At 38.2% G+C, this 13309-nt stretch overlaps 1 protein-coding gene and 1 pseudogene across 1 annotated transcript; one reads left to right on the top strand and one right to left on the bottom strand.

Moving 5' to 3' along the window:
• Positions 1–6807: 6807 nt before the first annotated feature.
• Positions 6808–8691, top strand: LOC107484751 (uncharacterized). The gene is made up of 4 exons (XM_016105294.1): positions 6808–7617; positions 7791–8083; positions 8193–8378; positions 8448–8691. The coding sequence occupies exons 1-4, from the start codon at positions 6808–6810 to the stop codon at positions 8689–8691; spliced, it is 1533 nt and encodes a 510-aa protein (XP_015960780.1).
• A 1092-nt stretch (positions 8692–9783) lies between these two features.
• On the bottom strand, positions 9784–10308 carry LOC127746647 (ATP synthase subunit alpha, chloroplastic-like; annotated as a pseudogene).
• Positions 10309–13309: the final 3001 nt, after the last annotated feature.

Below are 13309 nucleotides of genomic sequence, written 5' to 3'. Positions count from 1 at the left end.
ATTTTGATAATTAAAAGACAGGTAAAACATAAAATAGGATAGAGATACTTATGTAATTCATTGGTAGGAATTTCAGATAAGCGTATGGAGATGCTTTGTTCCTTTTGAATCCCTGCTTTCCTACTGCATTCATCCAGTCATGCGTACTCCTTTCCATGGCAAGCTGTATGTTGGGAAATCACCGTTGTCAATAGCTACCGTCCGTCCTCTCAGTTAAAATGGTCCGGCTACGGGTTACGTAGGGCTAATCATCTGTCGGTTCTCACTTGTGTTGGAGTAAGATCCAATGATCCTTTTGTGCACTGTCACTGTGCCCAACAGTCGTGAGTTTAAAGCTCGTCACAGTCATCCCATCCCAGATCCTACTCGGAATATCATAGACAAGGTTTAGACTTTCCGGATCTCAAGAATGCTGCCAATTGATTCTAGCTTATGCCACAAAGACTTTGATCTCACAGAATGGAAGGATCTGTTGTCAGGAGAGGCAACCATGCGTCGTGGACCAGGAGGCAAAGAGATATACATTCAAGCTTGTTTTTAGGTAGAACAGAAGTGGTTGTCAGGCACGCGTTCATAAGTGAAAATGGTGATGAGTGTCACTTGATCATCACATTTATCATGTTGAAGTGCGAATGAATAGCTTAGAACAAGAATAAGCTTGAATTGAATAGAAAACAGTAGTAATTGCATTAATTCATGAGGAACAGTAGAGCTCCACACCTTAATCTATGAGGTGTAGAAACTCCACCATTAAAAATACATAAGTGATAAAGGTCCAGGCATGGCCGAATGGCCAGCCCCCTAAACATGATCAAGAGATCAACAGTGATACGAAGATAGTCACAAAAATGATCTAAAGATCTCCCGATGAAAATACAATAGTAAAAGGTCCTATTTATAATGACTAGTAACCTAGGGTTTACAGAGATGAGTAAATAATACAGAAATCCACTTTCGGGGCCCACTTGGTGTGTACTTGGGCTGAGAATTAAAGCTTTCATATGCATAAGCTTTTCTTGGAGTTAAACGCCAGCTCTAGTGCCAGTTTGGGCGTTTAACTCCAGCTTTTATGCTAGTTCTGGCGTTTAACGCCAAAAAAGGGTAGAAAGTTTGCGTTTAAACACCAGTTTGTGTTATCAAAACTCAGGCAAAGTATGGACTATTATATTGCTTGAAAGCCCAAGATGCCTACTTTCCAACACAATTGAGAACGCGCCAATTAGGCTTTTGCAGCTCCAGAAAATCCATTTCGAGTGTAGGGAGGTCAGAATCCAACAGCATCTGCAGTCTTTTTTCAGCCTCTGAATCAGATTTTTGCTCAGGTCCCTCAATTTCTGCCAGAAAATACTTGAAATCACAGAAAAACACACAAACTCATAGTAAAGTCCAGAAATATAATTTTTGCATAAAAACTAATAATTATATAGTAAAAACTAACTAAATCATACTAAAAACTACTTAAAAACAATGCCAAAAAGTGTATAAATTATCCGCTCATCACATATTTTATAGTTTTATTGGATAGAGCTAATTAAAATAAGAATTTTGTAACTAATTTTAAAAAATTTGGCTCAATATTGGGCCGAACCGATCGAACTGGACCCAAACCAGACCCGTAGGCCCAACCAATTCACTCACTTACGTGAGCTTTGCTCATTCGTTCTCTCCCACATGCAAGAAACGCAGAAGCACAACCAAAGAAGGGGGGAAGAACATTTCCAAGGTTCCAAACCCTTGGTATTAATTCAACTCCATATAACTTTCCACTCTGAGCTCCGATCGCCGCACTGTTTACGGCCATGCGACCATGGCGTCGAACTCTACAAAGCCCAGTCAATAATTAGGTAAGAAAACCACTTCTGTCTTCTAATTTCTTCCTTCTCAATCTCAAAAGTTATGAGCAATTATGTTGAAAATTGCTCAATTCCGGTGTTTAGGCTTGAATTAGCTTAAGGAGAACGTTCAATCTTGCTTCTTTGGTGCTTGTGTAAGGTGAGAATATTAGAATCCTAGCTAATTCGTTGATTAAGTGTTTTGGATATTGAATTTTGGGCATGTATTTGTGATAAATGTGTTTGGTGTTCTATTCACAGTTAGCTACCAGGACATGTCAGGCTGGCTAAGTAACCGACAGTTGATATCAACAGCCATAGGATAGGCATACATCATGTGCACTTGTTTGTTTGCTTTGGTTTGCATTCTTGGGTTTGCCTAATTGAAATTCATGTTTAACTGCTATATGTTATGTTTGCTGTATCTGTAAACTACTTGTGTTTTCTTTGTCTCCTTGCTTGTCTGTGTGATTCTACTAGAGATAGAGGTTTTGGAGGAAAGTGGATGACGGAGGGTTAGATTAAGGTTTTGGTTAAGTTTAGGAATCCTTAGAAAACCACCCTTATTTATAGATACTATTTTAAGTCTTTAAGTTTTGTAATCTGAGTGTCGGCGTTCTCGGATTGCCTCTGGCATTCCTAGGGCCTTATATCTTATGTACGTGCCACCTTTACCATTTTGAGAACCCCCGGTTCTCATTTTATATGGATATTTGTGGTTTTCAGATGCAGGACAGGCGGCACCTCGCTAAAGCATGCTGGAAGCTTCTGATAGCAGAGATCCTTGTCTTTGGGGCTTTATTTTATATATATGTATATATGTAGATACTTTTATCTCCACTGCCTATGTATTTGATGTATTAACTTCCTCTTAGAGGTTATTTTGGAGAAATAGGTCCTGTAACTTTGTATTTTGGGTTCTCCTATATTTATGTATATATACTTATGTTCTCAGGCCGGTTTATCTTCGCGAGCCGAGTATGGAGCTTTGTTATATGTACCTTGGAACTCTCTCTAGTGATATCTATGTTAGTTTCTCTTACCTTTTTCGTTTATCGTTTATGTGTCGTGAGTGTTACGCTTTTCACTTTATCGTTTTCAATTTTAAACTTTTCTTCAGAGGCTCCTAGAATAAATCTTCTTCAACTATATTATATATATAATTTTTTATTTTAGATGTCGTAGTGTCTCACTACCTCTATTTTACATCCTAGGTGTAAAGCTCTGTGTGGTAGGGTATTACATTTCTGCCCCCCTTTGGGCGCTAAACGCTAATCCTAGCATTTAGCGTCAAGCAATCCAAACTTAACCTCATCAATAGAGCATCTTTTATTGGATTTTGGTTTTAGTTATTATCTTATCTTTTATTTTTGTTAGTTTTATTGACAAACAAAACTTTTTAGGTTTAGGATTTATTATTTTATTTTAGTTTCAAATCAAATTAGGTTAGATATAAAAGGAAAAAGATTCACCCTTCGGGGGTATCATCTCACTTCCGCACGTTAAGACTAGGGCTCTGCTATTTTAATTAATGTATTGTTTCAGTTTCAAGGATTGCATTCGTTCTCACAACAAGAAAAAGCAATATTTGTAACAAAAAAATTGTTACAAAAAATTGAAATTTTGAAACAAAAGGAATTTGTAACAAAAAAGAGGTCGTTGCAGTATGTCCCATTACAAAAAGTTTTTGTAACAAACAATGGAACTGTTACAATTCAAAGTAATATTCTATAACAAATTTTTTTAACACAAAAACCAAAATTTGTTACAAAAGTAGTAACAATTTTGGACCTTTAAAATATTTTTCATAAAAAAATAATTTTTTCTATCACAAAATTTTGTTACAAAATATAATTTAATTTTGTAACATTTTTCATTCTTTTAGTTACAAAAGCACAATATTTATTTTATAACAATTTTTTTAATACAAATTACACAAATAGTTTGTCAAATTGTTTTATTTTTTAATTAATCGATATATTCAAGGTAGTGAACTCGTAGTCTTTACCTCGACTCGCTAAGCTAGTTCATAATCGTAATTCGTTGAATCGTAAGACGGAATGTAAACATAACTCGTAAAATATAAAGATTATGAATTTTTTTATAGCAAACATTAATTTTACAAATAATGAAATAAATCTCAAATAAACCAAATTATCCATTAGACTATAACTAATATAACTAATATATACCATAACAAGTCAAAAGTCACACCTCAACAAAAATTCACAACACACAAGTTTATACACAACCAAAATAAATTAAGTAGCAAATAAACCAACCAAACTACTATAATGAACAACTAATTAACTAAAGTCTAAACAAGTCATTTAATAGTCATTCTATTCTTCATCAATTATAAAATTTTCACCAGCTTCACAAGCTTCTGTATTACCATCTTCATTATCAACAGTAGGAGGAAGAGGTCTTGGGCGAAGTTCTTCAAACTCATCATCATCAAGATAAGAAATAGCCAGAGTATAAGAGCAAAAATTCAACAGTTGAACTCAATGCAATAACAAAAATTTACCATTGTAGTTCATGATTAATAAAACATATAAGGATTAATTTCAATTATCACCATTCCCCAAAGCAATATTCATGTAAACAATAGTCAAAACTCAAAACCCATATCAAAATACTATCCTATAACCCCTAATACCCCACTTCATCAGTTCATAGCTACAAATACTACAGTACGTACACCACCCAATCACCACACATATTTTTAGTCAAAATATATTATTACTGTCAATCCCTATCTAAATCTCTGTCTCACTCTAACACTCTTGCCTTCCAATTTCCAAATTTTACTTTTCAGAGTGAAATTATGGTAGTTTGACAATAGGCCACTTAATACTAGTCTTCGAATTCATTGAGGAAAACTCAATCTTGAATCTCATCTTCAAAGTCAGATACAAGATTATTATGCCATGCTTTTATGGACTGATACACAATAAAATCATCGTCTCATCACAGCAGCAACAGGCCAACAACAAATACACTAACTTTCCTCTTTTTCTTTTAGCTTTTTTTTTCTCTTTTTAATCGAATAAATATTCAACAACAAAAAAAATTCAACAACAATAAAAATTCCATCATTCATTTTAATTAATCCAAAACAAGATACAGAACAAGAAAAATTCAATTCAATTTTTATTAATCATTTATGCTTCTAACATATGTCCATACCTGACCTCCCAAGTCCCAGAACACAGGTGCAGCTTCAATACGATCGATATTCAACCCCACAGTTGAAACAATTTGATCAGGAGGAAGGCTTTCTATGTTTGAGTGCACTGACTTCATCCTCTCCAGCAAAGTCTGTAAAATTAATGTATTCAGCAACTCAAGGAAACATAACAAAGTTCAACAATTTTGTAAAAATATGGCATTCGAAATATGCATTACTGTTTTCCCAGCCTTATCAGTTGTTAATCCTCAAAATGAGTACCTGAAGCTCCATCTTACTAAACAGATACTTCCAAAGGCCAAAAAATAGTGAAAACATCATTGCAACTCACTTTAAAGCTTAAATCCAATTCAATTCGACAGCACCAACAACAATGAATATAAAGCATAAATCCAAAATCAACGAATGATAAACCCTAACTACCTAAATCAGAATGACATAATGACACAATACTACTTTATATGTTAAAATTTCAAAATCACAATACTAGTTACCTTCTCAATGATGCAAAATTGATGAACACATCAGTAGTAGGATGAGCATCACAAGATGCTTTAATGTTGCAACTGAATAAATCATCAAGAGATAATAAAACAACAAAATTAAAAGAATTTCACTTACCAAACTACATAAATATGCCAAAAAAAGAATGAAACCAAATAATTAGATAAAAAATCATAACTGAGAACAAATTAAGAAAAAAAATCCTAAGGAACCAGCCACGACAGTAGTGGCGTCACAGTAGCGGGCATCTCTTCACAGCAAACTAGCTGCGGCAGCTACGAAGGAACGGCAACGGAAGTCGATGGCTCGACGGCGGTGAGGCAGAACGGTGGAATTCCACTCGCGCGTCCTCTTTTACCTCTCAGTGATGGCAACGCGACGGTCTTCCTCTCCTCCAATGTCTCCTCTCTCTCCTCCTCGGTTCTGAGCTCCTGGCATGACACAACGGCGGCGGCAAGGAGCGCGGTGCCATGAGCACCACTGCGCACTCCCTATATTCTCTTATTCAAAAATAATAAGAAAATATTTACTAAATAATATTTGACCCACTTCTCCCTCGGTTCTCTCTTCCTCTTCGTCCTCCCTTTCTTTCTTTCCTTCTTTATTTTCTTTCTCTGCTTCTCAGTGTGTGTGCGTATAATTGAGTGGAGTGAGTGATATGAGGGGGTGTGAGCGGCGCTGTATCTGAGGAGAGTGTAAGATGGAAAGTGTTGTTAGAAATTAGGGTTTGTTTAGATAAAAGTAAATTTAATAGTAATTTGGCCCTTTTAAATAAAAATAGGGATAGTATATAATTGAAACCAATTTTAATTTAATAATATTATTTTAAAAAAATATTTTTTAATTTCAAATTATTTTATAAAATTATCTTTAAAAAATATTATTTAATCAAATTACTAAAATTTTAAGGGCAAAACACATAAGTAAACCATAGCTAGGTCAATATTACATGAATCAGCCAAATCAAAAATTGGTTCATCAATCAACCAAAGGAGATTTCTATATAATTCGAACCAATTTGGCTCGAACTCAATCTCCATGTAATTCCAACCAATTAGGTTCGAATTACACATTGTAAAGGTTTGCCAAATAATTTGAACCAATTATGTTCGAACTTCTACATATAATTCGAACCAATTAGGTTCGAATTACACATTTGCCAAGTAATTCGAACCAATTTGGTTCGATTTACACCTACTATGGTGTTTCGAATTAGTGAGGACCAGAGCTGTATTTATAAGGTTGAATGTGAGTTGGTATCATTAGAGAGGAGGTAAGATGGCTAGTGAGGAGAGTTTCGTAGTGTTAGTTCATCATAGAGGATCCATTAAGTGGAAAACTCGTTCCGGTGTGAAGTTCACTGATAAGGATCCTCTCTATGTTATCGTAAGGCCTACGACGAGGTATGAGGACCTTGTTAGCTCTGTACTGCTGAAACTTGGTCTAGAAGGTGTGAAACGGGTTAAGAAGTTTTTTTATCGAATTCCGATCACGGTGCTCCAAGAAACCGTAAAGTACGATTGTTTCACAATCGGGAGTGATGATGACTTGCAGGTCATGTTTCATTGTCGCCGGCAGTTTCCAGAGGTGAGGACACCAGAACTGTTGGCAAAGTTGGTTGACGCCGTGTCTAGCTCGGGGGGTTCGAACCGGAATACCACCACTTTAGCCACGGTAGCCGGTTCTAGCTCAAGACCAGCCGTGGCATCTTCCTCCGTCCCTGCGTACGAGCCTCCTCTCCAACCTGTCGTCTCCCCTTCGTTCGCTGTTGATCTCAACGGGAGTGTAGGCGACGAGGTCGGAGAAGGGGAATATCTGCGGACCTCTTTACAGTGTCTTGTATCGGCTGAGGTTGGAGATGGATTCTTGGATGATCCAGAGGAGGATGATGTCGAGCCGGATATGATTGCTGATGACAGTGGCAATGATGTTGGAGCAAGTGAGCCTGCTGGGGCGGGCGGTGGTTCTAGCTCTGGCACGCAGCAGTACCCTCCACATTTTTCCTCTTTAGACTTGGCTGCCATGAGGCAGGAGGGGTACCTGGGCAGCCGGCTGGATTTGGCACTAGAGATGCTGAAGAGTCTACAGGTCTGACAGAGTTTCAGGTTGGTCAGCAATTTCTGGATAAAGAAGAGGCCCTCTTAAGTGTCAAGACTTAAAGCATCCGTCGAGGGGTACAGTACAAGGTCGTGGAGTCTGACTATCGCCGGTATGTGGGCAAGTGTTTTGAGTTTGGCAATGGGTGCACATGGTTGATTCAGCTTAGTCTCCGACAGCGAAAGGGAGTTTGGGAGGTCAAACGTTACAACGGACCGCATACTTGTCCCGCCACCTCGATTTCCAGCGACCACAGGAAATTGGATTACCATGTGATATCGGCATTCATTATGCCAATGGTTAGGGCTGACGCATCTGTCAGCATCAAGGTGCTCCTAAATGCCACCGCAACACACTTCGGGTTTAGGCCGACTTACAGGAGGGTCTGGTTGGCGAAGCAGAAGGCTGTTGCCCTCATCTATGGTGACTGGGATGAGTCGTACAATGAGCTCCCAAGGTGGGTGTTAGGAGTCCAGTTGACGATGGTTTGTACTGTTGCAGTCCTAAAGACGAGCCCTGTTTGTGTCGGTGGACAGTTGGACGAGTCTCGAGCTTATTTTTCACAGGCTATTCTGGACGTTTCCACCGTGTATCGAGGCATTCCGTCATTGCAAGCCCCTAATTAGTATTGACGGCACCCATCTATATGGCAAGTATGGGGGAACGTTGCTTGTCGCGATTGCACAGGACGGGAACTCCAACATATTACCTGTTGCATTCACATTAGTCAAGGGTGAGAACGCTGAGTCGTGGTCCATCTTTCTCTCCCACCTGCGTTAGCATGTGACACCACAGCCGGGTCTGCTGGTTATCTCGGACAGGCATAACGGCATCAAGGCCGCGCTTGAGGCTCCTGACGGAGGCTGGTTACCTCCGTCTGCATACTGGGCATTCTGCATTCGACATGTTGTGGCAAATTTCGCTCTCACCTTCAAGGGCAAAGACGCAAGGAGGCTACTTGTGAATGCGGCGTTCGCTAAGACCGAGGTCGACTTCCATTACTGGTTTGATATTCTTAGGTCCGAAGACCCGACGATGTGTGACTGGGCGAACCGGATTGAGTAGTCGTTGTGGACACAGCATTGTGATGAGGGGCGTAGATTCGGACACATGACAACGAATATATCTGAGTGTGTGAACTTGATCCTCAAGAGTGTACGAAACCTACCTATGTGCTCGCTAGTGAAGGCAATATACGGAAGGTTGGCCGAATTATTTTTTCGCAAAGGGAGAGAGGCTGAGGCGCAGATGGGAGCCGAACAACAATTTAGTCAGCACTTGGTGAAGTGTATAGAAACCAACTTGAAGACGGCTAGGTGTTTCACCATTACTGTGTACGACAGAGATAACTCCGAGTTCACCATCGCAGAGACAACTCCGACTGGTTCTTTCTCACTAGGTAGCTATAGAGTCTCGCTTGCATCTCAGACATGTGACTGTGGATACTTCCAGGCTCTTCATTTCCCGTGTCCCCATGCACTGGCATGCTGTCCTACTCACGACTTACATGGGAGCCTTACGTCCACCACGTGTATCGTCTTAGTTCGGTCTTCAGTGTGTATCGGATGGGTTTCACACCTCCCATTCCGGAGGGTTTCTGGCCACCATATGATGGGCCGACTGTCATCCCTGACCCCAATAAGAGGCATGCGAGAGAGGGTCGGCCGAGGTCCACTAGGATACGGACCAATATGGACGAGGCAGATCTGAACCGGCCAAAGAGGTGTCGGCTTTGTCGGCAGCCGGGCCACACACGTCGGAGTTGCCCATAGCTCGGAGGAGCAGAGCACACACGGGGGCATGATTAGGTGTTTTGGTGGATTTGGTACTTTTGTTGTTTCAATTTCGCGTTTAGATTCCACTATTATCGGTTTTCTTACTTGTAGTTGCTGACTGATAGAATTTGTTAACGTCAGTGTGATATACTTTGAATGGGAATTTAGTTAATGAATATGTTCTTTCTCCGCAGTTTTAACAAAATGTATGTCAAATGCACACCGGAATAAATAACTATGCGAGTTTTATTAAACCATGATGCAGAAACTATGTTCATAATGCGCTCGATCAGTGAGCTATTACGCACTCTTTCAAGGGTGGCTGCTTCTAGGCAAACCTCCTGGCTGTCTCTGCACCCCTACCTCCTTTATCACTGAGCGGTCATTTAGGGGCCTTAGCTGGTGATCCGGGCTGTTTCCCTGCTAGAGAATCCGCAGTTTTAGCTACTATAATAGTGTATTTCATTGCTCCCCTTTCTTGTAAAGTGGTCACCACTTGAGCCACAGAGGATGCTTTTTGACCAATAGCTACATAAACACATATTACATTTTGTCCTTGTTGATTGAGAATCGTATCTGTAGCTACTGCTGTCTTACCTGTGTGTCTGTCCCCAATAATTAATTCTCACTGACCACGCCCTATAGGGATCATTGAATCAATAGCAACAAGTCCTGTTTGAAGAGGCTCATATACGGAACGTCTCGAAATAATGCCAGGAGCTGGAGATTTGATTAATCGAGATTCGGAAAATGAAATTTCTCCTCGACCGTCAATTGGTTTAGCCAAGGCATTTATAACACGACCCAAATAAGCCTCACTTACTGGTATCTAAGCAATTCTTCCTGTTGCTTTTACCAAGCTTCCCTCTTGTATCATCAAACCATCACCCATTAATACAATAATTAGTGAATTCCTCCTATTTTTTGTAAAGACGAAGAAACAAATTCGATTTTCTCTATTCTACTATTTATTACATTCCAATTCCTTCCCGATACCTCCCAAGGAAAATCTCGAACTGGATCTCAAATTGACGGGTTGGAATAGGTAACAAAGCAACCTTGCCCCCCACTGCCACTAAATCACCACCGCCCCAAGTCAAACTGGTGCTTGTTGTTGCACCAGGAGCCGTTGTGCCGATGATATAGAAGAACCAAATCGTAAATAAAGCTCAGGTTCGAATCCCATAGAAAATATCAATTCCATTACATCATTATATCTAATGTATATAGTAGCTCCAATTTTTTCATTATTTCATCTATTTTTTGTATTGGTTCCACTAAAATATATATGTAATAATCCAAAAGCAACTCTAAAATTATAATATAATAGCTAAAGGGCAACTCTTTCTTTTTTTTTAAAGTCTTTTAAAAGTATGGCCTCTAGCAATGCTGATGACTGCTCACGTAATTGGAAATAGAGTGCATAATAGCCCAACCCTTGGAATATACTACAGCCCCAAGTGGCGAAGAGCCGACATTCTTTGTGCGGCGGTAAAAAAAACATACTTTCTTGGAGAGAGATATTCAAATCGATGGGGGAAAACTAATGAGCTCAGATATTAATGAACTCTATTGAAGAGTTATCTATTTATACAAAACTTCTACCCCGAACACACGCAATGGAGCCGTAGACAGTCAAGTCAAATCCAATCAAGTACAAGTAAAAAGAGATATTTATTTGTATTTTTCTATTTTTTTAGAGTTAAACAAAGGGATTCGCAAATAAAAGTGCTAATGCTACAACCATCCCGTGTGAATCAGCAAGGACCACCTTGCAAGGCTAAATTCAAATATATCCGCATTTCGGAAGTCTATTTTATTTGAGTGGTGTAATGTATTCTATGCATATTAAATACAAAATATTGTAAATATGCAGTTAGGAATAATCCAGCCAAAGTAATAGGGATTAGTCCTAACACAATTCCAAATAGAAAAACTTTAGTATTCTAAATCTAGAATACTAATAAATGCGATATATTAGATACTCAATTTGTGAGTATATTTAACAAGAAATAGAAATATATATATTATTATCTTAGGGTAGGGCTATACGGACTCAAACCGTAGACCTTCTCGGTAAAACAATGCAAAATTGCATGGATACGATCCTCGTTGTGCGTCGTGATCAAATGGATGGTTTTCGCAACTCAATCATGTATGATGTAATCATCAAAGATTTGACTTTTTCAAACTCCGTGTTGTCGATTCCTAATCGTAGTGCTTCTTTCCCCATGCCGCCTATTGCTACTAGTGGAGTAAGGTTAATCTAACTCCATAGTATAGGTATAACCTTTCGCTTATTTCTCTACCAGGTGTTCTTCCCATTGCTTCAGGGGGTATTCACGTTTGGCATATGCCTATTCTGACCGAGATCTTTGGAGATGATTCCGTACTTTCATTTTTCAAATTCCATTTTGACAAAGGGATCAAAGATTTATTGGATTGGAAATTCAATACATAGTGCATCGGGTAGATCTTTACTCAGAGTAGAACAAAAACCTAAAAGAAAAGAATTGAAGAAGCCCATTCAGAAACAAGAAAATTACATTGTGATTTAATTTTATTTAGATTCAATCTTGATGAAAACAATAGACGCTTATGACCTCCCCCTCTATGCCCTGCGGTTATGATTCCTCTGGCATTACGGCCTTTACCACAACGATGCTATCCATAGATCAAAATTATGGATAGATTTATACACATTAAATCTTAATGGATAAGAATATTCTAAATTCTAGATACTATCTATATTAGTATATAATATATATTACTATATTAATAGTATATATTACTATATTAATCTATTAATATAATTACTGTAACTATAATAGAATTTTTGGATTTGAACCAATGACTACCGCCGTATGAAAGCAATACTCTAACCACTAAGTTAAGTAGGTCATTTTTTACAGATCTGCCATTTCTTGAGATCTCTCTTCTGATCCTGTTCCGTTCAAGATAATATATATTTATTTCATTTAATTTTATTAAATATATTCATAATTTAATATATAAAATATTATATATATTCATAAAAAGCAATAGCAAAATATGATATCTTGATTTTATTTCGATTTTTAGATTAATTCTTTAAATCCAGATAATGCGAAGCGATGAGTAGGTTAGTACTTAGTTATTAATGAATTCATCCTATAAGTCATTTATTTTACCTCGGCGGACATTTCATGACATTGCCCGCCGACCTGCTTCTATTTGTCTAGATGTGATCTAAGCGGGTTCAAGTGCCTGAAGAGATTCTTTCTTTGATCTTTCCAAGATCTTCGTCTACTTTGCAGAGGTTATATAGAAGTCGGATTTAGTATTTGGATATTCTTTTCAGTAACGATCCAATCAATGTAATTCGGGAATTCCGAAATATAAGACTATTGGAACCCCCCTTCTTTTTAAAAAAGAGGATTTAATTGAATATGAAGGAGTCAAAGAATGTAAACCAAAATGCCAAATCAAAGTAGAGCAATTTTTTTTCATTCCCGAAGAAGTGCATCTTTTATCCGAAACTTCTTCCATAATTCATTCATTTGACCGTACACTAGAGCAACTTTTGATTCTCTAATAGTTTTTTCATTAATTACTCCGGATTCTTTCATTTCCATGTAAAGATCATTTCCCTCACGAGTACGATGAGATAGAATGCAATAAAGACAAACAAAAGACAGGGGGAACGGGTTACCTACTTTTAACGGTCAAAGCGAACCCAACCCTTTCATTTCGAATTCAAGTAATTGTAGTAAAACCTGACCGGTTGACCCCTTGGCTTTTCCGGCGATACGTAAAAACTAGTATTCTTATTGAGACTAGAACACATAGGGAAGAAAACCTATTTATGAATGGAATCAAAAATGCAGTATATACAAACAAAGGATAAGAGATTGGGAAAAACCAAGGAT

Source organism: Arachis duranensis, chromosome 4 (genome assembly GCF_000817695.3).
Source record: "Arachis duranensis cultivar V14167 chromosome 4, aradu.V14167.gnm2.J7QH, whole genome shotgun sequence".
NCBI lineage: Eukaryota > Viridiplantae > Streptophyta > Magnoliopsida > Fabales > Fabaceae > Arachis > Arachis duranensis.
Note: the sequence above shows the minus strand (reverse complement) of the source record. Positions and strands in the feature narration are given on the sequence as shown.